At 52.6% G+C, this 24,167-nt stretch overlaps 8 protein-coding genes across 8 annotated transcripts; 3 read left to right on the plus strand and 5 right to left on the minus strand.

Moving 5' to 3' along the window:
- Positions 1 to 24: 24 nt before the first annotated feature.
- On the minus strand, positions 25 to 2,259 carry PV09_07843 (uncharacterized protein; the record flags this gene model as incomplete). Its single annotated transcript, XM_016361665.1, has 3 exons — positions 25 to 1,050; positions 1,176 to 1,676; positions 1,813 to 2,259. 3 exons carry the CDS (start codon positions 2,257 to 2,259, stop codon positions 457 to 459), a joined length of 1,542 nt encoding a protein of 513 aa, XP_016210525.1. The 3' UTR covers positions 25 to 456.
- Positions 2,260 to 2,625: 366 nt separating this feature from the next.
- PV09_07844 (uncharacterized protein) lies at positions 2,626 to 4,254 on the minus strand (the record flags this gene model as incomplete). The annotated part of the gene is made up of 1 exon (XM_016361666.1): positions 2,626 to 4,254. One exon carries the CDS (start codon positions 4,252 to 4,254, stop codon positions 2,626 to 2,628), a length of 1,629 nt encoding a protein of 542 aa, XP_016210526.1.
- Positions 4,255 to 4,526: 272 nt separating this feature from the next.
- On the plus strand, positions 4,527 to 5,818 carry PV09_07845 (uncharacterized protein). The gene is made up of 2 exons (XM_016361667.1): positions 4,527 to 5,007; positions 5,067 to 5,818. The coding sequence occupies exons 1-2, from the start codon at positions 4,597 to 4,599 to the stop codon at positions 5,574 to 5,576; spliced, it is 921 nt and encodes a 306-aa protein (XP_016210527.1). The 5' UTR covers positions 4,527 to 4,596; the 3' UTR covers positions 5,577 to 5,818.
- A 454-nt stretch (positions 5,819 to 6,272) lies between these two features.
- On the plus strand, positions 6,273 to 8,343 carry PV09_07846 (uncharacterized protein). Its single transcript, XM_016361668.1, has 2 exons — positions 6,273 to 7,221; positions 7,284 to 8,343. Exons 1-2 carry the CDS (start codon positions 6,666 to 6,668, stop codon positions 8,243 to 8,245), a joined length of 1,518 nt encoding a protein of 505 aa, XP_016210528.1. The 5' UTR covers positions 6,273 to 6,665; the 3' UTR covers positions 8,246 to 8,343.
- PV09_07847 (uncharacterized protein) lies at positions 7,999 to 9,314 on the minus strand. The gene is made up of 2 exons (XM_016361669.1): positions 8,699 to 9,314; positions 7,999 to 8,634 (listed from the first exon to the last, which is right to left on the minus strand). Exons 1-2 carry the CDS (start codon positions 8,954 to 8,956, stop codon positions 8,398 to 8,400), a joined length of 495 nt encoding a protein of 164 aa, XP_016210529.1. The 5' UTR covers positions 8,957 to 9,314; the 3' UTR covers positions 7,999 to 8,397.
- A 215-nt stretch (positions 9,315 to 9,529) lies between these two features.
- On the minus strand, positions 9,530 to 14,346 carry PV09_07848 (uncharacterized protein). Its single transcript, XM_016361670.1, has one exon. It carries the CDS (start codon positions 13,882 to 13,884, stop codon positions 9,901 to 9,903), a length of 3,984 nt encoding a protein of 1,327 aa, XP_016210530.1. The 5' UTR covers positions 13,885 to 14,346; the 3' UTR covers positions 9,530 to 9,900.
- A 468-nt stretch (positions 14,347 to 14,814) lies between these two features.
- On the minus strand, positions 14,815 to 19,258 carry PV09_07849 (uncharacterized protein). The gene is made up of 3 exons (XM_016361671.1): positions 18,454 to 19,258; positions 15,579 to 18,317; positions 14,815 to 15,514 (listed from the first exon to the last, which is right to left on the minus strand). The coding sequence occupies exons 1-3, from the start codon at positions 18,862 to 18,864 to the stop codon at positions 15,383 to 15,385; spliced, it is 3,282 nt and encodes a 1,093-aa protein (XP_016210531.1). The 5' UTR covers positions 18,865 to 19,258; the 3' UTR covers positions 14,815 to 15,382.
- A 1,392-nt stretch (positions 19,259 to 20,650) lies between these two features.
- On the plus strand, positions 20,651 to 23,365 carry PV09_07850 (uncharacterized protein; the record flags this gene model as incomplete). The annotated part of the gene is made up of 8 exons (XM_016361672.1): positions 20,651 to 20,791; positions 20,844 to 20,866; positions 20,916 to 21,539; positions 21,587 to 21,932; positions 21,988 to 22,206; positions 22,264 to 22,486; positions 22,532 to 22,695; positions 22,745 to 23,365. 8 exons carry the CDS (start codon positions 20,651 to 20,653, stop codon positions 23,162 to 23,164), a joined length of 2,160 nt encoding a protein of 719 aa, XP_016210532.1. The 3' UTR covers positions 23,165 to 23,365.
- Positions 23,366 to 24,167: the final 802 nt, after the last annotated feature.

Here is a 24,167-nt window from a genome sequence, read left to right on the forward strand (position 1 = left end):
CCCCCCCCTCCCCCCTTTCTGGCACCGCGTTCTGAAAGCACAAGAAGGCACATACGACATCTCGAGCAAGTCACACAATACGTCATGTTTTGATCCTTTTGTCGATCATGCGTCATACCACGCCATAGATCTCTTTCTCAACGGGGGACTCCTTCACATTGATATTCTTGGCTGGAACGCCGTCTCTGCTTAGCTATAAACATATAGAAACAGCATGACCATTCGTTCATCGCTTCCAGCAATCCTGGTTGTAAGTCTCCTGTGTGCATGAGTAGTGCCAAGTGAACTGGCTAGTCTCCAGTAGAGAGGCAAAAGTAAGATATATCATCTTGCCCAAGTAAGCACCTCCTCTTTCTTTCTTTCCTTCGCGGTAAAAGAGAAAGACGCTGGCCAATTTCGAGGCTGTAGTGGTACATGGACGTCTGCAAGGCGTTCCCCAGGTGGCATCGGCCAGCGTCAAGCGAGATCGAAGAACGCGCTCAATACGTCCTCGCCAAGGTCGGATTCCCACCTCTCCGTACGGCCGTCTACGGCCTGGCTCTGTCGCGAAGAGCGCCGCAGCCATTGTGTCACCACGTCGGTGGACTCGGCGAGCTTCACGCCGCGCGTGTGAAAGAACCGCCTTTGGCCCACGAAAGGCGCAGCGTCGAGCGTCCGCCTCACGAGGTGGGCGCCCATTTCCGAGAGTCGGTCCTCGATCCAGCGTATCCAGTCGCCGCCGTAGCCATGCATGCGACGGTGCTTCCGCGGCGACAAGTCCTCCGCGTCGACGTCAAGCACGACCCTGATCCGGCGGCAGTCTTGGATCCCCGGCAGCATGTCGAGGAATGCCTTGAGCCCAAGCAGCCTGTTGACTCCCTTCACGTGCCTGGGGTGGCAAACGAGGTCGCACAGCTTGACGCTGACTTCGAACGTCATGGGCAAGCGTGGACCGACGGCATCCAGACATTTGAGAAGCAGCTCCTGCGGAATAAGCACGACTTGAAGGGCTGGAAACCGAAGCAGCAAACTTTGGATCTTGGCTGCACGATGAGCAACTGCACTGTGGGCCTGTGACTGACGTGAGCGAGACGTACTCGAAGAAGAGTTGAAATCTGAAGAAGAAGAAGAAGAAGAAGAAGAAGAAGAAGAAGAAGAAGAAGAAGAAGAAGGGATCCAAAAAAAAAGTTACTCACGAGGGAAAGCTGGTTCCTTGAAATACAGCCCGCAGGGGCAAACTCCAGACTCCGCAACGTGTTACGAGAGGTAGCCTCGTCCGCCAGAATGCTCAAGCCAGTTTCAAGCTCCTCCAGAGACAGCAGGCCCCTCCTTTCGTTGGTGAAGTCGATTCCGTCCGCGGAGCTGAACATTTCGCAGCGGAAGCGCCGGACGTTGCACCACACGCTGTCACTCCCCACATGTTCGACCTTGAAGGGGCGGTAGACGTTCGTCTTGACAACTAGGTGGTCCAGCCGTGAGTACAGCGGCTTCGTTGCGCGGTGTCGCCCAGCGTCTCCTAGTAGCGGCATGCGAAACAAATCAGGCCGGTCCGTGGTCAAGAATCGAACCGTACACGGCAACGTCAGCAGAGCTTTGGGATGCACCGAGCCGTACGTCAGCACCTCTAACTTCGTCAAGTTCGTGCATGTTCCCAGAAGGTCAGGAATCAAACCGTGTATATCGTCTTTGTGATCTGCCTATGCAGTCTCATCAGCGTTTGGTCGGCGTAAGTTCCGGACATTGGTTGAGATAGAGAGAGGTTCATGTGGCATGCTAGCCAGTTCTTGTACTGGCAGAACTGATGTTGGCATGGAGATTCATGGCTAGACGTACGAAGATCGTCAGACGATATGTGTATTCAAGTCTCTCATCCGCCCTTGCCCGGACGCAGTGGCCGAATCTCTCCTTCCTGCGGGACAGCTCGTTCTTGCAGCAGACGGAGTAGATCTCATTCAACGGAAGGCTCAGGTCGACGTGACCCCAGATGGCTCGGATTGCGGCGCCGTACGTGCCGCGATTCGAAAGGAACGCGCTCAGCTCGTGTCGCTGCAGGAAGCTGAAAATGCGGTCCAGAATTTCATTCGGAAGGTCCGCGAAACCTGGCTTGTGAACCTCAGGCGGCGTATGCCGTCCTGTGCACGCTTGGGAACTCTTCGGTGCCCGCGGCACCTGTAGCTGCGGCGCCTGTGGTGACGGTGTTCTGCTTGTGGGCGAGATGTTCTGTGGAGAAAAGGAAGCACGCCTACGGCGCAACAATGAATTGCTTTGACCCATTTCCATTATGGTTTAAGTGAGCAGTGCCTCTATTCTCTGTTAATTATATAATGGAATGGGTAGTATGTTTGAATCAGATGGGCGGAGCTTTCGATGAGTCAAAAATCAGGCGAGACTACCAATGTCGCCCAGCCGGGACACCGCGTAAATGTCGGCCTCATATCTTTGAGTAAACTGACCAAGGCCAGATTCAGGGTAGCAACTATGGGATGAACCCATAATGAATCCTCTCCGCTCTCATGCATGTTTTGGTCATGCTTCTGCGAAACATCAAAAGGCGTGTGGCGCTCTTATCAACAATGTGTCCATTGGCTCTATTCTATTCGTCTTTATTAGAATGACTCAGAACTTGGGTATATCAGCATTTCACATTCATCCAACATAGATCTTAACTCGGCTCTTGACTTTCGCTCTGCAGCACGGGCATCTGACTCCTTTGTCCCGTGGCCTCGTCTTGTCATGCTCCTTCGTCGGCACCCACTGGTCAGCACACCATTCACACATGCTTAAATGCCCGCACGGTAGACACGCTGTATCAGCAACTTGCTGAAGACAGATCTTGCATTCCAACTTGAAACGCATCGAATCTTCAGTTTTGGGCTCTGGTCTTCCGTCCCCATCTAAGCCGACAAAGATCGGGGCTTCCGGCTGGAGAGCTGGTGGTCTAAAGCTTGCAATGCGAATCGCATCCGCAGGCGAAGAGAAAGTGGTTGAGAGCTGGATGCGAAGTTCTACAAGTTCCTCAGGAGACATGTAATCAGCGAAGCGGCTTAGGTAGTCATCCCATGCTGCATCAGAGGCGTTTTCTCGAGTGGGTTGCGTAAGATTAGCTTGTTGATTCGTATTCGATAGCGCAGCTGATTGCGAGGACTGCACGAAGGTATGTGAGTCGCCAATGTATTGACCGCGCCTTGGAGTCTCCTGAACATCAGAAACCGTAGTCTGAGATGGCTGCGGGTCGTTAGGAGGTGCAGCAGTATCATCACGCTGTTGTTGTCGCTGTGAATCTTCGAAGCTGCGCGGTGCGTCTTGTTGTTCTCTGAGTGCACGTTGTCTCTCCGCCATCTGCCGACCCCATTGCGCTTGGCGAATGAACATGCTTGTGATTGGTGATACGTAGTCGTCGCTCTGCACGTCTTCTCGTGTACCAAACACCCGGGCAAAGTTGCCGGCAGTGATCTGTTGACGCCTGATGCGGCGCAATCGCTCTCTAACGGCAGCCAATTCCGCATCGGCATTGTTGAGCCTTGCATGTGCACGATCACGGACTCTTTGTGCAGCTTCAACAGCAGCCTCAGCTTCTGCATACGCTTCATCTAGCCGCGATCGTCCCTGTTGAGCAGTTCGAGAAGCGTGGCCGCTGCTAGTTTCATTTGTATGGGACCGAGAGCCTACTGATTGAGACGCAATCGGGCTGCCTGATGGTAGCGAAGCTTCTTCTTCGTCCTCGTTGGCTTCTTCGATCAGTTGATCCAGGGCATTCTCTAACGTCACGTGTGGTGTTGAATCTGCTATAGTAGCGACTTGTTCTCTCCGCCTAATGTCGCTTTGCAAGATGTTTCTTCTTCCCGATTGCAACTCCTCCATTGTCCTTGGCAAACAGCCCGGATCCGCATCTTTCAAAGGTTCGCCTTGCAGCGGAATTCTCTCTTCTCTGCCGTCCTCCGTCACCACAATACGATAGCCTTGGTGGAACTCGAACCACCTTTCGACAAATTCCGTCTGATCTGGATCTTCCGGTATTTTTGTATCTGATGGCGATAGCCCTGCAGCAGCCACTCTGGTATCCCAAAACGTTTTGCAGAACCAACAGTAGCTTTGCCACCTTGTGCCTCGCTGTACGAAACCCACTCCGTCTATATACACGCGATACGTGAGGGAATGCGGCCTCTCGTCCGCACACGCACAACATTTAGGCGTCGAAGTCAGCCTACACGAGGAAGGAAGCTTGTGAGGGCAGTGTTCCGCAAGGCGAGGACAGTCGGCGGTGAGGGTGCCCATAGTGAACGAGTGAAGTGATGTAAATTAAATGTGAAAATAAAGAAAATGTGCGAAATCACGTTAGAAGGGGTATGCGGCTTGCCATCGTAGCAAGCGCAAGATCTTTTATAACAAGAGGAAAGCAAGGTTGAAAGGCTGGTTATGGTGATGATGTCTGTCTTAGGAACTGCGGAAAGTTAGGGCGTATTTTTACTCCGCAATGGGTAAGCTAACGTTCCTTGCATGGAGAACGAGGGTCTAGAGGGGTCACAGCCTCGATTTAACACAACAATATGGTGGAGGCCGCTTAAGAAGACATCATTTGAAAGCACCAGTCCGCCATATTCATACTTGTATCTTCTCATGAGATCTGCTTCGTCATTCAGACTAGGACATACACTACAGTATCTTCGACATCTTTGCCGCCTGCCGCAGCGCCTTTCTGTCCGAGCCATGACAACATTTAGGCTAGAAAATTCGGAACCGCCATGCAGCGTGATACTTTGCGCCGGCCTATCGAAAGAGGCTCTACTGAGCCATAAGCCATTTCAGCAGTGGCTAAACAGTCTGCAGACAAACCTCAAAACGCAAAATAGTGAAAACCATGCATTCAACAAGGCGCCATACGCCTTGAGATCCATCGAGATTCAGGCCGTCGACATGTTCGGCCACAACAGGATTGGCTTCATCAAGTTCAAAGCAAACGTCACCAATGATGAAGGGGAGTTCCTTCCAGGCGCTGTATTCCTGCGCGGCGGAAGTGTTGCGATGCTGGTAAGAGAATACATTCATTTGCCTCAGGCTTGGCGATGACTCACGCTAAGACATAACAGGTTATCCTTCAGCCGGATGATGTGCCAGAAGCAAGTGATGAGGAGCAATACACGATATTGACTATACAGCCGCGTATTGCAGCCGGCTCATTAGCTTTTCCTGAAATCCCGGCGGGCATGCTGGACAATGCCGGTACATTCTCCGGAGGCGCAGCCAAGGAGCTGAGAGAGGAGACAGGCCTTGAGGTCCATGAAGATGAGTTGATAGATCTGACTGCTCTTGCGGCGGATTTATCACCTGGTCCTCCCGGCGAAGTTCTTCAAAATGCCGTGTACCCTAGTCCCGGAGGCTGCGATGAGTTCATCCCTATTTTCCTATGCCGCAAGCGAATCGCAAGAGAGAAGTTGCGGGATTTCCAGGGCAAATTGACAGGACTCAGGGACGAAGGCGAGAAAATCACGTTGAAGATTGTGAAGCTGAACGAGCTATGGAAAGAAGGCTGTAGAGACGGGAAAACTTTGGCTGCTTATGCTCTGTACTCAGGTTTGAAAGGCGAGGGAAAGATATGACGAATTTTCTACGGAATTGGCTGCTTTGTATTATAACATTACTTGCAATTCGCTCAACGGTCCTGAACGGCGCATATTTTGGGGGTCAAGAAGTGAGAGGTTAGACTAGACTTTGTGGCTCTTTGGTGGGAGATTGGCTGCGAATACATTTGCTGCCGCTGCTTATTCTGCATGGCTATTCGATATGATATTGGAATTAAATTTGTAATCAGCGTAAGAGTAGAAAGACGACAATTCTCAGGATCATATTGACTCATGGAAGCACCTTCTAGGCGAGACACAGTGCAACAGCGACAGACCGTGGCGATGGCTCCTCGGCTACAGAGTTCAGAGAACGGGTCTATCGAGGGTCTATACAATTTCGCAGGAAGGGTTGTGTTCTTTTGTTTTGGAGGTTTACGGGCAAGAACTTGGCTGTGGATCGATGATGCCATGGGCTAAGAGCAGAGAGAGCAAGTTCATTGTTTGTGATACCCACTTTGGCACGTTATACTTCTATAGCATACGAAACCTACGCTCAAGTTTTTGATTTCGTCATGAGAAAACCCCGAATATCATCGAGACAGGCCTAGTAAGAGTTGAGGTTGATGTCAAGCATGTATTCAGTCACGTGATCTGTGTAATGTTCTGATTTGATTACGCGTTTTTGACCAACCAATCAACGTACGAAACGCAACATCCTCATAACCCTTTTTAAAATTGAAGATGGAACGACGAGGGCTTATTGGAAAGCCATCATTTAGGAACATCATGCTTGTCATTATGAGGCGGCAACATGCGGCGCAGGGTCTAAAACCCGTACAGTGACACGAAGTCTATTTTGTCCGTGTTCCGCCAACAACGAACGTTGTCAAACCCTTTTCAGGGCCGCACGGTCAACTTGTCATAGGTACAGGTCGAATGTAGATGCAGACTAAAGGAAACGCCAGCTACACGGCTGTCGAAGCTCTCGAACAAGCAGCCAATGGACCAGATTAGGTGTCAAAGGCCTTCGCGGCCGCGACTTCTTTCCAGCTTCTCTTGCTTCCATTTGTGTCGTCGAATGTGGCATATTCCTTTCAGCAAACAGCTCAACTTTGTCTTTCACGAATGTCCTGCTCAAAGTCCTTCGCTAGCTTCTGGTTCTTTTCTCTCCCTTGCCCGCGTTTTTCAAGACCTCTAGTACTCTTTCTGTCCTCCTCACGCATAATCATGGGTCAGTCACCTTCGACTCCGCTAGCCAACTGCTTGACACAAGCAGTGGGAAGTGGTAACGTTGCATTCCCAGGGCCGTTTTGGGAGATCACAGACGTAAAGCCATACAACCTCGACATCACTCCAAGTCCCGCTGCGATCACTTATCCGTCAACGAATGAGGAAGTTGCCAGCATCATTACGTGCGCGCGGAGCAATAACGCGAAGGTGCAAGCCCGAAGTGGGGGCCACAGTTATGGGAACTTTGGACTCGGTGGTGGAGGTACCACAGATACCGTAGTTGTGGATTTGAAGAACTTCCAACAGTTCGACGTGGATCAGGAGTCGTGGATCGCAACGGTTGGCGCGGGCACATTACTTGGCGACCTTACGGACGAGATGCAGAAATATGGGAGGGCTATGGCCCACGGAACCTGCCCGCAGGTCGGTATAGGTGGACACGCTACTATCGGTACGTGAAGGTGAAGCAGTAGTCCACGTCGGCCGTGTTAACCTAACTGCACACCATCGCAGGCGGGCTAGGACCGATGTCGAGAATGTGGGGAGCAGCCCTCGATCATGTCGTCGAGGTCGACGTAGTCCTTGCCAATTCTAGCATTGTCTCTGCGTCGACGACCAATTATCCGGACGTCTTTTGGGCGCTTAAGGGCGCTGGTGCGAGTTTTGGTGTGATCACACAGTTCAGAGTGATCACGCATGCTATCCCATCGCAAACCGTCCAATACTCATACACGTTCTCGCAAAGGCCCTTCTCTGGCTTCGCGGATCGCTTCAAACTTTGGCAGAATATGGCTGCCGATCCCGCACTCGACAGAAGGCTAGCATCGCAAGTCATCTTCAGCGAGGCCGGCATGATTCTGGAAGGAACGTTCTTTGGCTCGCAGGATGAATTTGACGCGCTAAATTTGACAAGCATATTTCCAGACGCTTCGGACAGCAGTGTTTTGGTTTTCAACGATTGGCTTGGCCAAGCATCTCATTGGGGAGAGGACTTGGCTCTAACACTTGGAGGGGGAATTCCCACAGCATTCTACAGCAAATCGCTCGCATTCACAGCACGGGATACCATGCCGGATACTACTATTGACGCATGGCTAAAATACTTGGACGATGTTGACAAGGGAACTTTGGTGTGGTTCGCAATATTCGATCTTCAAGGCGGCGCAACAAACGACGTTGCCAAGGACGCGACCTCGTATGGCCATCGAGATGCGATTTTCTACTTGCAAGCCTATGCAGTGAACTTGTTGAGAGTATCAGACACTACGAGAGCGTTCGTGCAAGGCATGCATGACGTAATCGCGAACAGCATGCAAGGACACAATCTCGGGGCGTATGCAGGATTCGTGGATCCAGCCTTGCCAAATGCTCAGCTGCAATACTGGAACACAAACTACCCAAGGCTTCAGCAGATCAAAGCGGCGATTGATCCTCAAGACATCTTCCACAATCCCCAAAGCGTACAGCTACCTTGATCAACAGGAAGCGTTTCAGAGCGGATCAAGGGGGCTTGCTGAACAAGGTCGGATCAATGTACTTCAAATAGCATAGAAAAAGCATAACTAGATCATAGGGCTCTTAAGTTTGCCACGAACAGAGCGGCTCGCAAGGCCGACCAGACGCAGTCTTAGCCCCTCTGTCTTGCCTCGAACTCGTCGAACCGCCTTCTGAACTCGTCCGTGTTGCCGCCGCTGAGTCGGCTCCTGTTGTCCTTCAGGACCTCGAAGATGGGGCTTGAAAACGTGGCGACGATGCCGCCCGCGAACGAGTTCTTGTCGATCAGGTTGTGCTCGTCCGGCTCGATGAACTCGAGATAGTACGGGTCCTTGAACGCGTTCCGGAAGCTTTCAAGAGACGGCACTTCCTGGTCTCACAGTAAGCTGGGAGGCTCCCAAACGGCCCGCACCCGGGCTGGACATCCTGCGTACCCATACGACGAAGCCGTCGTACTCCTGCGGCGTCTTGGGGATGTTCTCTCTGTTCGCGTTCGGCGCAGAGTCGTCCATGTAGGGCACCATCTTGCCGGCGCTGTGTTGCTGACGGTACGAGATGATTCCGTGCTTTTCCGCCCACGGTGCCACCAAAGGCGCGTGCACCGTGCCCCAGTGCTTGTAGAACTCCTCCCGGGTAAGCTTTGGGTTTCTCGCAATGAAGGTGACGATCTGCGTGGTGCCCGTGGACGGCATGGTTTATGTGGCCCTGTGGTGAGCGAACGTGGGGCCTGGGGGGGGAGGGATGGAGAGAGGGGAAAGTAGAGCTGGGTCTATTTCTTTCTTTTTTTTTTAATGACAAAAAAGTAGGAAACAAAAAAGCCACGTATCGCCGCTCGACGCGGATATGAAATCCCTCAACTCAAACGTGCCTTTCGTCGGACTGAGGAGCGGATGTACTGGCTCGGGGAAAGAGACGAAAGGAGGGAGCGCGGCAGTACATTCCCGCGATGTGGGCAAGACAAATTCGTGTGCGGAGAGCACAGAGGAGGGGCCGCCTCGAGGTAGCTTTTTTTCTTTTTTTTCCCCTCTCCTCTTTTCATCTTGTCAGAGGCTTTCTCCTTTGCACACTTCCGGCACGACGGCGTTCGGCAGGAATGGGCGTGTGCAGGTTTTGAGCTTCGCAAAGACCGGATGGCTGTTTCGAATCGTTGAAAAGGTCAGCAGTCTCATGGCGTATGCGACCTACCATGAAGAAAAAAAAATCCAGCGAAGAGGAAGAAGAGAAATTAAGGGAACTGGGTGGGAAAGCGACCCAAAAAAAAATGTCTTGATGATGGGGGGTCTTTTTTTTATCACATTAATCTCTACGCAGGCATACATGTAGATACAATAGGTTTTGCAAATCTCTAGAATCCTTTAAAACTTTTTTTTGGCCGTTCCAAAAGTCGAAACAATGCAAATGCTACCACCAAAACCGAAGCAACGCCTCCCCAGGGGAAAAGAAAAGAGCAATACAGAAATCGGGTGCTGTGCAGCTCCATTACCAAAAAAGAGAAAAAAAAAAACAATGGGTGCGTCTCGTCTTGTGCGTGACGGCGCAGGTATCTCAGAAATCCAATCTTTTCAGTAATACAGGACATGAACGACGTGCCACCTTCAGCTCTGGTGATATGCGTAGACTTCAACATGATTGAAGTCTAAATTCTTCCCCCTTCGACCGTGGTCCTTTCAACGAGAACCTCGCCGCCATCCTCACCCGTTCGCCTCCGTTCGAGCACCCACCGGAACTCCCCGTTTTCCTCGTCTCTCTCGCGTACGTACGCAACGCTATCGCTACCGGAGCGCGTATGCCCGCGCTTGTTTTCAGCTACGGTAGGACTGATGGGAGAGTTTGTGAGAGCGAGGGAGCCTGAGCTGCGTTGCGAGTTCGAGCTCGTGGCCGTCGCGACGGGTATGGAAATGGTTGCTCCCCCGTTCTGAAGACTGAGCTGTCCAGTTTGCCGCTGCGAGGCATCATCATTGGCACCGAAAACGTTAAAGCATTGGTCAAGCCTTACAGGGGAGAGGGATGAGGGGCGTTGAGCCGGCTGTGTAGACAACATCCCAGCCTGGATCGTGGGGCTTCCGGAAGGTGGAGTTTCGTCTTCGGGGCTCGTGTTTTCGCCTCCGGCGTTTTGCTGCCATGACTGCTCTTCGTCGCCTTCGTACTCGTCCTCGTCGCAATTAGCCTCTTCAAGCATATTTTCGTCATATTCGTCATCCGCGTCTGGGTCTTCCTCCTCGTGCATCATCATCTGCCGACTAATAGGGCTGCTCCACTGCGGTGTCTGCTGAGGTCTGACGCCTTCGCCACTCTTCACCGCAACAGGACTCGAGCTCATTGGGCTATTTCCTGTACGGGGACTGCTTTTGTCCACATTGCTGGCTTGGCTACCACCCCAAGCTCCACGACGGAGCTTCATGAGCGTCTCCATATTTATATCGCCTTCCCACCCAGGACTCATCCTCGCGAGAGCAGCAAGTCCCGGGCTGGGAGCCCCGCGCTCGTGCTCCGCAAATCCAATGCCGACGAACGAGTTGCGCGTGGAGTATTCCGAGCGCTCGGTTATGGGTGTGAGATTCGGCTCTCTTGTAGATCTCTGCCTCTTCACCTCACCCCAGTTCTTGGGCCCGAAGTAACCACCGTAGATGCAGTCTGCACTACCATCTCCATTGTCGGACGCACCGGGCCTTGCGTAGAATCCGAACTCGGACCCGTACAAGCCTTCAACGTCGTTTTCAAGCGCTTCGGCATTTGCAGCTGCAATCATCGGGTCATCTTCAAAAGTGGAGTCGTAGTCCGAGTAGTCAAAGTCTGAAGAGAAGGGATCGTCGTAGGTCCCCGCACCTGGGAGCATGAAACCGACTGCCTTGCTTAAAGAGTTGAATTCGTCGCCTCCGGATGCGCGTGCCGTGGGTGGAGAAAGAGTCGAGGACTCTTGACTGAGTCTTGCGACATCTGGTGTCAGATCTGGATGCGTCGAATTGTTTGGCGACTGCTTGTCGGCGCCCAATTGTACAGGACCGCCATGATAAGTTACTGGGGACGAGCCATCGCTGCTGTCGACACTGTTTGCCCTATCGAAACGGCCAGAAGCTGCCGCTTTGTTCGCAGCCATAGCAAGTGCACTGTGGTACGCGGTGACTACGTCAAGAGGAGCATCCGGATCAGGGTGCTGCGGCAATGGTTCGGACGGAGGTCGCGACCGAGGTTTTCGCCCTCGCATCGTGTTATGCACCCTCTTGGAACTCATTCTAGGTATTGGGGGTGCTTGCGTTGGCTGCTTTCTGTCGTACAATGGATGGTTTGGATCGTCAAAAACGCTTTCATCGAAAGCTTGGGCGTCTTCGTTGACCTCATTCAGAAGCTCGTCTGCAAACTCTCCATTGTCGAAGTAAAAGTCGTCTTGCTCGATGAAGCTGTCCACATTTGAGACCTTCTGCAGTTCACTTGCAGGCTGTGTGGTGTTTGGTTCCGCAGATTTGTTCAACGTCTCAGCCGCCGACGGGTTGTTGGCGGTGTCAACTGATTCTTTGTCTGCTCCATTTGTTCCACTATCGTAATTGGCGCCGCTTTGTGCGGCTCCGACTGGATTGTCACGTAATGGGTTGTATGCAGGTTGCTTTGGAGCAGCGGCTTGCATGCTATCAAGTGTCATATGTGCAAGACCACCACCCGTCGTACTAGGCATATCATCGAGCGTCATATGTCCCAGACCACCGCCATCACCTGCAGAGTCCTCGTCGTCGTAGCCGCTATTGAAGTCGTCGAGTGACATGTTGCTAAGCCCCTGGTTGGCGTTCATATCTTCCAGCGTCATATTCCCGATGCCCAGCCCGCCTCCTCCATAGTCCCAATCCTCTCCATTCATCGGCACATCATCTTCCATGCCATCAAAGTCCATGTCGTCGTAGTCGTAGTCATCGTCCTCACCATCGTAGCTTTCGTGCTTCCGCTCCGCTTGAGCCTTCGCCACTTTCTCCCGGTGTTTCTCCTCAAGCATACGTTCTTGCGCTGCCGAGTCCGTGTTCCCATATTGGAAGCTGAATCGGGATGCTCGCGACAACATGTGCGCGGGAAGACCGTTAGGTGTGAAATCGCCGCCCGTTCCAGAACTGGCACGCGAGATGCGACTCGAGCGAGCGGAGGGTGGTGAACGTTGAGATTTCAGGGTCGATTGGCGGACGGTACTAACGTTACTGGTTCGCTTTGGTGTTGCGTCTGAGTCATGCTGAGCAACGGGATCTTCCATGAGCGGCGATAGAGGCAGAGTCTGCCGGGTGGGTAGTTGCACATCACCATCTTTCGCAGGCACTGGAGGGGGAGGAGGAGATGGTAACGCCGCTTCTTCGGGTCTATACACTGTCTTTTGGCCTACACGGGCAAAAGGAGGCAGCGCGGCTGTATTCTCCGTTTCGTCGAGCGGCTGGAAGGAATTGCGCTTGACAAAATCCTTGTTCGCGAGGTGCTCTGCGCGGATAGCCGATTCCTTTTTCTGCTGGTCTACGTCGTCTTCGAAATGCTCTTTAAAAACGGGGGTGTGTTGCTGTCGTAAGTCGTCGCTCAGCTTCCTCGACTGTGGATCTCGTCCTTCTCTTGAAGCCGACTCTCGTCGCTCCCTTTCTGCTGCCTCCGGCACATTCTGGTTGGTGAAGTTCCGTCGCGGTCGTGGCGCGCTGAAGTCATGGACGACCTTACCGCGTATGCTGGGATCGTAGTCATCTGGAAGCAGCGAAGGAGAAATGACATTAGCAGAGCGGTGCGAGACAAGCGATTCCTCCGACAGATGGTCGAGCACTTGCCCATTGCGTCGGCGGAGAAGAAGAGACATGGGATTCAACAGCCTGGTCTTGGGTTTTCCCATCTTATCGCTGACTTTGGTCGTGTTCGGGTTCAAGCTCTGCCGTGACTGATTACCAGGTGCCGTGGCAGGCGTCCGCGCATAAACTTGATGGGCATCCTCGGAGAGGGGCACTGGAGGCGGTGAAATGACCTCGTGAGGCTTTCGAGGAGCATTCGCGCTGTTTGGCAGCGGAGGGAGGTGCTTGCCCTGCAAGATACTCCTGAACTCCGCTTTGCTGGTGACGTCTTTCCTTGGTGGTGGTGGTGGTGGTGGTGGTGGTGGCGCCGTCGCCTGCGGCTGCTGCTGCGGTCTGTACTGCGGCCCACTCTCACTTGCTGTTCCAGATCGCCATTCCTGCTGCTCCTGACCGCCGAATCTGGCAGGGCTGAACATCTGGTCCCCCAAGATAGGGCTCCCAGAGCTTTGCGAGTCAAGACTCTCCGTTGTCTGCACGCGCTGCAGCTCCGTTTGCTGCAATCCCAACCCGAGGCCCTGTGACGTCTCCTCACCATCTTGCTTTTCATATACACTCGCGACTCTTGGTATGGGAGGCAGCGAGGGCGGCATCGGCGAGATTGGCGAGTCCGAAGAGACGGGCTGTGGTGGTGGTGCTCCGGTGCTGGCCAGCGAATCCGGAGACTTGAAGCCGTGCAGGAAGTCCTCTATCGAATTGGGACTCGCGGGACCGTGACTTGATCCTGGTGGCAGCGGAAGGAAGCCGGAGGGGATCTGGTTCGGCGATGGCGACGTCGGCGTAGAACCGCCGCGGCGATGTGCAGGTCTCAACTTCGCAAACATGTTGGCCGCTCAGCACGTGGTGTTGCAGCTGCAACGGCACCTTCTTCTTTCCCTCTGCTCTGCCTGTGAAGCGTGGAGACGAGTGAAAAGCGTCGTGGAGGCAGTCATGTCCTTCTCCCTCCGAGCTTGTGCGGACGAAGGGTCAACAGTGCGGCTGCGCAAACGTTGGGGTGATAAGTCTTGTGAAAGTGGCCGTACGAGCAAAACGGTGGATTATTGGGCGAGCTGCGGCAGGGCGGGCGCCGCGCAGGGACTACAGCAAAGGCGCTCAAGGTCAGTTCATGGCGTCGACGACACGGGAGAAAAGAAAATGGCGATGCGGTGTCGACGCTGGCGTTCCGTGCGGTGGAGGTCAAGGGATCGCCGCGCAGAGCGCAGAGAAAAAGGTGTACGGGTACGCGTCACACGTCCTGACACACGACGTTGTCGGCCTCCAGGCCCAGGAAAGAAAAAGAAAGAAAGGACGCCCGCTCCCAAGCGTCTGGGGCCAAGCGGCGTTCAAGCACCCGACATGCGGGCGATCCACAGCAGACGCGCTGGCGCTGGCTCCTCCGACGCCGTCGCCCTGTTCGCCGCCCGCAGCCGTCCAATGGCGTGCGTCGGTCATGTCCAGCGCTCTCGCGCTCCCTCGCGCTGTCTGTTCCTGCGTCCACACCGGCGACTTGTACGATCAACGCCCCGTCCGGCCTTCAGCCCGTGGCCAGCGCGTCGTCGCAGGGCCTACGCAGATTCCCGGTGCAGCAAGCATCTCGCTGCTGCCGCGTCCCCCCACGCAACACAACGCCGTTTCCGGCCGTCCTGGCTGAGGCGGACGTTGACGCATGGACTCACTGCCGACGCGCACCCGCCACGCTGCAAACGGCGCGGACTCGGCCAGCCGAAACTCGGATCCGCGCGCACGAAAACTGCACTCGACGCCGGCTCGGAAAACAGTGTAAATCGTGTACTTCATTTTCGGGTATCGCGAAGCCCAACTGTCATGAACGTGTGTATGTGCTGCCATGTGTTGTCTTGCTCTTTCGTCATCGATGACTGCTCATTACACACGTGAAGAGAAAGTAACGTCAGAATCACCACAACTTTAACCCTTGCTCAAGCCAGCGCCCATGTCCCTATATAAATGGAATGTCGTCTAAGAAATGCAGTAACAAAAACAAAAAAGTGTCGCCGATCTACATTCATGTGCCTCCGTTCGTGTTGCCGGCATGCCTCTTCTGGCTGGCTGCAGAGAAACAATAGCCACCAAGAAGCGGCTCCATAAATGGTAATGCAGCGGGAGCACCGTCTCAAGTTCGTCGATAAACACATGACCAGCAGCCATGCCCGCCCGAACAAATGTCAACATGCTAATTGGGGGGTATATCCCATCGCCACCAAAAAAAATAAAGCAGAAAAATAGCAGAACCGGTTGCGCTGAAAGCTCTTAGGTACGGTCACGTTTTAATGCGCCTTTCCAAACCATCGACAATCTTTGCTGCCGTATGGTGACGAGTGCTTACTAGGACATCGCCGTAGCGGCATCATCAGACTCGGCGACTTCTACAGCCTCTTGCCCGTTGCGATCCACCACAATACGGACGCCCCGTTGGCTTGCGGGAACGCCGTCGCGTGCGGCACCAAAATCAAGGACCTATATCAAAGGACGATTAGAAAAGAAGATTGACAACCGCGAAGAGACGAAGGGCGGCACAAACCTCGATGTAAGTCAGGTTGTCCCGCTGCACGGCAGCTACACAGCGCCGCTCATTGAACTTTACCTGCCACACGCCGCTCAAGTCCGTAAGTAAGTCCTTGACGCACTCGCCTGTTTTGACATTCCAAAGCTTAAGAGTACGATCACTTCCGGAAATTACTTTCTGGTCATCGTGCTGGAAGCATGTAATCGCGCCTGTGTGTGCGGACAGCGTGTTCTTGCAGTGTCCGTTCTCAGGATCCCAGATACGAAGGGTGGAATCTGCAGCGGCAGAAACAAGTCGGCCGTGTGCTAAGTCGAGAAGACCGACGAGAGATGTGTGCCCGTCCAGGTGGTAAAGCTGCTGGCCGGTTTCGATAGACCAGATGCGTACGGTATTGTCCATCGATCCACTTATACACCGGTTGCGTTCGTGGTCTAAAACAACGCTGTACACCTTGGCTGTGTGTCCTTGCAGGCGATGCAGAAGATCGCCTGTCGAGATCCGCCAGACACGGACGGTGCTGTCGTAGCTACCGCTGACCAGCGTGTCGCCATGCGCAGCAATGGCACGCACAGAGTGGTGATGTCCAGTCAAAGCGCGAATAAAGTACGGGTTGATTGAATCTTGGTCATGGTGTCCACTCCGCATGACAGATCGATCGTTAAGTCCAGGTAGCTTCCACACGCGGAGACTAGAGTCACGAGACCCAGTGATGATGAGTGGTTCCTTGGGCATCATGATGGGCTCGCCATGCTCATCTTCGCCGATCTTGGTTGGCTTCAAGATGACAAGGCAGCGTACAGTCGAGGTGTGGCCAAGAAACTGCTGGATGCAACGGCCTTTCTCTAGGTCCCAGACGCGCACAGACCGATCTGTTGACCCGGAGACGAGTATATTTCCATCATATTGCAATGCCCACACACCCCCTTCATGCCCGGTAAGCTGTTTGATTTCACGTCCTGTCTTCGTGTCATAGATGTGTATGCGAGTATCATCGCTACCTGTGATGATTTTGTCACTGTCGAACTGCAAGCAGGTAACAACGTGTCGACCGTGGGCCCTGAAAGCAATGTGATGCGGTTGTGTCTCTTTTTCCATCCAGGCTTTCTTGATGGCATAGTGGCGACGATATATCGACTTGTAAAGGTGAAGGTTGCGTAAGCTAGACAAGCCGATATTTGGGTTAGGTACGGCCATGGCTGCTGCGTTTGCCTGCGCAATAGGACCCTGTGCATCCTCCAAAGATTTGACCCACGGAGCAACTGTCCTCGTCGCCGAAGACATAGCCACCTTCGTCTTTCGCTTCTTGCTTGGACCGCAACTCTTGCTCGCCGCCTTGCGCTTTGGACGGCTCGCACTTTGTGACGTGGCTTGTTCGCTTTCTGCGCCGTTGCTCGATGACGGGGATGTCACTTCCTCGTCGTACCGTGCACCCCACTTCTGGCTCAAATCCTCTTCGCCTAGATCCGTCCTTTGTGGGTACTGCCAGCCCCAGCCTTCTCTTACAGCTCTCTCCATCTCGCCGTTCGGTACAACCAAGCCATCAGATTTTAAGAGCGCTTTCCATGCGGTCTCATCAGAGTCAACTATCTGTCGCCACTTCTTTGAAACTTGCGCCGCACGGCACATGGTCTTGACATCGAAATAGCGGATGATGTTCATGCTGAGCTCGAGGGGAAGAAGTGCCAAAAAGTCACACTTCAGAGCTGGATTGACTACATCAGCTACCGTATGCAGGGTAGTCTTATTGCAGCGACGAAGCAGTTGGTAGATGACATAGGTTTGAAGGTCGGTTGGCATGGCATCGAAGGTGTCGAGCATGGTTGGAATGTCCATGAGACTAGGTGTAGGTAGTTGTGGGTTAGAGCCATCTTCGGTAGCACTAGTGTCGGAACTTTCAGTCTTCAAGTGCTCAAGAGTCCTACTTTTGTGCGTCTTGAAGTATCTGTTGGGCCCCTTGTCGTTGTGTGCAATGTCCAAGCTCGACACATCGTCACCGTCGTCTGCATCTTCCGGTTGCATTGGAGGGAGAACATGGGCATGGGCCAATGTAGCTGCTGCTGTGATAGGTGAAAGGCTGGGACTCGGCAGGGATGCGTCTTGGGCAACGAGTGTGTCGACTGGCGTGGGTCGATGCTGTGATGCTTGCTCCGTCGGCGTTTCCTGCAGCCCCACCAGCTCAAGATCACCATCAACAATGGGAGGAGTTGCTGATACTACAGAAGGGAAAGTATCTTCTCTGGCATCTCTAGAACTGCCAGTTTGTCTGAGGCCCAATCCCATCTGGTCTTGCCGATCTCCTTGTGAGGAATTTGGTCTATTATCTATCTCTCGAGTCTCTTGTTTCGATGTGCTTGGTTTCTCTATCTTCCTTAGCTTTGACTTGCATTTCGACATTCTCCGACTATGAGAGCCAGAATCGGGCGTGGCTAGCGCTTTGTCGTCGAACGTCTGCGAAAGCCTCGATCTCGAGAGATTTTGATGTTGAGACTCTGCCGCGCTCTCTGCGGACTTGTTTGTTCTTTGACGTTTTGGACTTGAATCTAAGGCTCTCTCAATAGCATCTAGCAATATTTGATCGTGCGCCGTACGTTTTCGTGAATGAACGCCATCGACATGGGCTCGATGCCCCGGGACACTCTCAAAGCTCACGCGTGTCTGAGATGCCTTTCGTGGCGTTTCGAATACGGTATCGTAGTCTGTAACGGAGCGAATGATGCCGCTGTGCTTTCGGAGTTTGGATCGCTGTTGCTCGAACTACAGAAAACCTAAAGTCAGACTAGAATCTATTGTGAAACTACATGTTTTGTATGAATCAAGGTGGGAAGCACTCGGCTCTAAGGCTGACCCATGTTGATGATCATGTGCTGGTGTGCCGAAGACTGTGATTTACCTGATAAAGAGGCTCCTCGAGATCATTTGTCTCGGAGAAGCACACTGGCCTGCCGCCGATATCAAAGGTGAAGTTCTTTATTGATTCAGGGGTAGGAGATGCGGCAAGAGGATACTGTTTCGGATCTCTGTCGTGAAGATGGCGTGGCGCCTTGAGGAGCAGGGGTGGAAACGATGTGGTGGTAGTCGTCGTGGTCGTCACGACGGTAGTCTGAGTAGCTGGAGCATATTTGAGCTGACCTAGAGCTGCATACTGTGGAACAGTTGAGCTACGTCGAGATTCAATGAGAGCACCCGTGGATGTCATTGTGGACGGGTGATCGGTTTCAGGTGAGGGAGGTACGAGCGTAGCAGAAAGCGATGACGCCGGTGAGTAAGCAGCATAACCGTTACGAACACCAGCAACTTCCATGATTCGTGTATGCACTTATGTAGGTTTGGGCCCCTAGGGTGCTTGCGGGAGACGCGAGGTACACACAACAGGTGCGCGTGAGGTCAGAAAAACTCGCAAATCGGAGCAGTCATCTGCAGCCCAGGCGTGACGGTTGCCAAGGTAAAGCGAACACAGTGTTTTCCTCCTCTTCGGAAGCCCCTAGGAAGCCAGATGCGTGTGGACGTTGGAGAGTGTGGGCGAGTGCAGTGTTGCCGCAGAAAGCCAAAGGGAGAGGTCCGAACGGCACGGAAAGCCACCCCACTGCGGGAGAAAGGGCTGAAGGAAAGTCGAGAGTGCCAACACGTTATCAGGCCGTCGCTGAGCCAACACGGAGGGGCGTGAGGTAGAAGAGGGGGGCTTGACGGTCGTGACGAAGGTGCTTTGGAGATGGCCGGTGGTGGGAAATGGCAAGAGGACCTGCAAGAGTGGGGCCCGTGCGAGGGCTGCACCTGCCGGCGGAGCCATGAGAGAGGCGAAACTTTTGGTCGAATACAAGCAAGCGCAGGCACGCAAGCACAAGCACAAATACGTTAACTTTGCTGCACTGGAGTTCGTCCGCCACCACGCACTTCTCTTTCCCGCGCCGCTCGCTCATCCAACGCCTCTGTCGGGACCTTGATCCTGCTCTTGCTGCGCCGTAGCTCACGTGTCTCCTCCTGCCGCCTCGCTCAACTTTCTCATCTACCAATTTTGAGGATTGTTCGAGCCAGCGCTTTACTTTCCATGGATGGACAGTCCCCGAGCGGCAACCCCGGCATGGACAAGCATCCAGCACCTCCAGGAGTCTGATCATAGACGCAAAAGCCCTCGCGTCCGCCATGGTGGATCAAGCTCTGAGCGAGGATATCCTCCCCACCGATGTCTGCCTTCACAGCTTCGGACTACTGGATCGGGACGTCAGCCTCTGGCCAGTGAAAACTTGATTGTCGCGTACTGAACTGTGCAGCCCGCGTGCAGGGCTTGCCGCCTACGCTACAAGTACGTCTGCGGCGCGCTAGCTGATTTGCCATTTTCTGGACCTTCGGCAAAAACAACATGTGTGATTCCGTCGCCACATCGACTTCTCGGAGCACAGAACGGTGCGATATCTCTCAAAGCCAGGCAAAGAAACAAATGACATGCCTGCGCTTTTACGAGCATAATGAGATCCCGGCAGGGACATCCGCTGCTCCACGTGGACGTCGATTGTTCTGCCGCTAGGGCAGGGCAGTCGTCCCAGCCCCGTGTCACTCCGTTGCCGTATCCCTCCACGCCACTTGCTTCTGCGTGATACGGATGCGAATATAGGGTTCTCCCATCTTACACAACCATCCTTTCTGTGCCGGAGCCGCGACGTGGGCCTGCCTCGAGGAGTGGAATTGAGGTGGCAGTTTCATCTCGACGTCTCAAGTCCAGATTGTCTGCCACGGTTCTGCCTGGGTATGTCATCTGTTGAAGATTTATTTCTCGTATCCAGGAACCTTCGGCCAAAATGCAATTTGAAATCGTCGTGGTGCTCATCAGGTGCGCCTGCCCGAGATCGAGCAGCACGGACAGAGCAGGAAGCAACGACGCCTTCATCTGCTGATCCCATCTCGACCGCGCGCCTTCCATAGCCGTCGTCGGAGTGAGTGGCTCTTTCCCGGACTTCAGGTGTATCCTTCCGTCTTCCTTCCTCGCCCCCGTAGCATTCCTTCCACTCGCTCATCAGCAGCATTTCACCGCGTATCAGGCCCCGTTGTACCTTCGTCACGCTTAGAACGCACTCATTTGATCTCCATTGACCATGGTCAGTAAGCAGAAAGTGCGGCAACGCATTCAAGCTAGAGTAGATGCAAAGACAAAGACAGTAGCGGCAACGCAGAAAGCACAGAAGATAACAGTGCAGCAAAGTCAAGCGTTGGCCCAGACTTTCGTGCACGCCTCGGTACTTCTAAGGACGCGTCTAAATGCAAAGAAAGGCTAACCATTCCGTCAAGTTTAGTGCCATCGCGTGGATGAGGTAGAGTTACGTGACGCTACGTGCTGCTATGACGCTAACCGTCGACAAGGGATCTGGTGCCCTCAAAATGCTTCGTCCGCAAATCCGAGGATGATTATCTTAAGCTCCAGGGCTATAAAGATTTCATGGAAACTGCGCAAGCTTTGGCAAGTGAAGGTGGCCAAGATCCTCAACGTGGAGGCTACGACACCATTGTTCGTGGGAAGGATGAGGTTGCAGATGCCTTGCTCGACCAACTTCAGCTGGGTGCCTTCTACGCGCTAGACCAAAAGATACTCAGGGCCATTGTCTTGACGGTAGGGGTAGAAAAAGATCATCCTGAGCGCATTCTAGAAGCTTACACCTATACGTTCACGTATCGAACAAGCCCGCAAGGCACAATGGAGCTAGATGACATCGCCTTCAGCGGGACTTCGGAGATTGTCACGTTCAAAGAAACGAAGCACGCACTTACAACCTTGATACGCAACGTGTATATGGCTTGCAAGCATAGGCCTATGCTTCCGGACGACGCTTACCTCACCACTCGTCTGATCTTCAATGAAGACTATGACAGAAACATTCGAGTACCTGGCTTTCGTACAGATAAGTGTGATCAACTCGGCTTGGGGTGTGCCGATGGTTGGGTTCGTAAGAATTCAGAAGCAGCTCTACTTGACGCGAATTATCACGGGTGAGTACTCACGAGCCCTGTCTTAGGTGTCTGAGCTGAAGTGCCAGGGTATCACTGGGAATTTCACGCCTGGAGCCTCTTCCCCAATCCGGTGTTGTCGACCACTCAGACACAGCACTCCCAGCGTGTAGAGATCTATTATATGAGAATATTTCTGCCGCTGGAACAATAGACCGCTGCCTCGATCAGCGCCTTGATCAGCGGCGACAGTTGCATACAACCGGGTCAAATGCTCCAAATCTCAGAAGTAGTCTCGGAAAGAACTCGAAAACACTTCACGATATGCAAGACAACGGGAACCATGATACTGCAAACGCGATCAGTCAAACATATTCGCAGGCCTCCACGCAAACGCGGGAAGATATGGCAACCAGGGAGCAGCTGAATGGCGTGGTAAAGAAGAATTTGGCTTCGAGGCTGAATTATGTTCTTGCTGATTTGTTGACAGATAAACGCACCACCAGTGAAACCAAATAGCGGGGATACTCAGCTCTTAGGAGATTTGATACCGAAAACAGAGCTAGATGCCTCCACTTTGAGGATTATGGCAATAGAGTTCGACCCTGTCAGGCTCGCTGAGCTGGCACGTTCTGGTGGCGAAAGGTCCTCGAAAGTCATTCCTCGAGTCCGCTGTGAGTGTGGTATTGACGCACGGGATGGCGATATGGTTTGTTTTTGAGGTGCTCTGCTTCATCCTTCATCCAGCTTACTAACTCAGAAGTAGCGTACATGTTGTTTTTGTGGCACTGACCAGCACATTAGCTGTTACGGCTATCTGGGCAACGATGATCATAGAACTCCAACGTCACATGTGTGCTACACTTGTCTTCTGGATGAGGAAGCGGCGTTACTCGAGGAAATCAAGGATCTTGCGATTCAACGCAAGATAGCTAGCACCTTAATATCTAGAAACTGCAAGACTGAGCGTCAGGTTGCGGAGGTTACTCGTGAGTATAATCAATAACACACTTGTCCTTCGCTGACGAATTCAGAATCTGGTATGCAAACAGCCAAAGCCATCATTGAGCAATTGGTCAAAGCTGGCTACTTTGTTCGTTCGAAAAAACATGGACGGTCCCGCCTCGAAGTCGCCGATGGCAAACGCGATGCTCTCATGCAGAATCTTTTCGACCCGGCCGCTAAGATCACCCATCACGTTAGATAATACATTGTGTGTTTACATGGTGACACTGACAAATTCACAGCTGAAAATTCCTCCGGTACTGGAGATGCCCAACCCCGGATTGAGCACACAGTTCCTTGATCCTCCAACTTCGTCCGCTGTGCTTGGTTCAAACCTTCGGGCCAGCAAGGGTTATACTTCGAAGAAGGGTAAAAACCCCGAGAAGTCAAGAAGTGCAAACAGAAATACAAATTGCCGCACCAAACATTTGAATGCTGCCCTGGATCTACCCGAAGATCAGTCTCCGCTGCAGGCCAATTCAGGCATGTCATTGTACCCAAATACACCTGTGAACTTATGTCGTAAGCGCCGTGCAAGCGTCTCAAACTTTACGGACGAAACACCGTTCGGAAAGCGTACAAATATTGTGATAGGTGCTACACTAGCTCTTGGCCGAGTTGATCCCTTCTCTAGCAGCGCAGAAACGGACGAAGAAATGTAAAGATCATGTGGCAGAAAACTTTCATGTTGGCTCAAAATAGACTTGCTTTCTTTGATTTATGGCCCTAAATCCCAATGCCAGACTGTTTTAAATTGCGGATGGTAAGGTCGAGCCAAAGGAAAAAAGAGATAAATTTGCAGATGATGGTCCGCTTTGTAAGGCTGATTTGTGTGAACAATCTTTGTGATCTGTACAATTGAGTATTTAGTTGCTTTCGAGTAAGTGAGTTGAAAGAGATTCAAATTTATGAAAGCAGTCCAGCCACAATGGTCTTTCCGAAATGGCTTTTTTCTCAGTATCTCGTTTTCGTGCTATTTTACCTGATTTCTTTGGGGACGATTGTGGTCCCTAGTCGCAGTGCTCAACATGCTCTACTTTGATTGCACATGTTGACTCTGTTCAAAATATTTATAATTGGAAATTTTGAGAGCATTTCAACCAATAAACATGCGTACATATGTGTATCTGTATGTATGGTTTCTCCGCATCTTATTCATTGGGAGAATATTTTAGCTGGACCATTAATCGACGCAGCCTTAATGCTGTTTCGATGATGAGGCTGGGGATGACACCAGAGGATTGTTTTTTTAGCATCGAATAATACGTAACAAATTAAGAAATATTCCTCTGCTTTCTTCTTCTTGAGTGCTTTTGCAGGATCTGGAATGAATATGGGCACATTCTGGAGCCCAGCGTAGTGTCACAATGCGAACGCATCCAAGTCCATAGATTCTGCCAACACAAGTCCAACTCTGGCTTTCGTCTACTTTATTTCGTAACAAGACATACAGAGTAAATATGTCCACTTAAATGAAGGATTACTTTCACGATATGCAGGAGAAGACATTGGCTCTGGGGGCTTGCGCCCCAATATTGAGGCGCCGTGTTCGACCATTCTAGATCAGGGTTGAGGCGCCTCAACGCATAAAGTCTGGCGGAGGAATTACCTGAACCGCAAAGAACTCATTTTCATGCTCATACATCTCATCTCGGGCAGATTTCG

The sequence above is a fragment of the Verruconis gallopava genome (genome assembly GCF_000836295.1).
Source record: "Verruconis gallopava strain CBS 43764 unplaced genomic scaffold supercont1.33, whole genome shotgun sequence".
Classification (NCBI taxonomy): Eukaryota; Fungi; Ascomycota; class Dothideomycetes; order Venturiales; family Sympoventuriaceae; genus Verruconis; species Verruconis gallopava.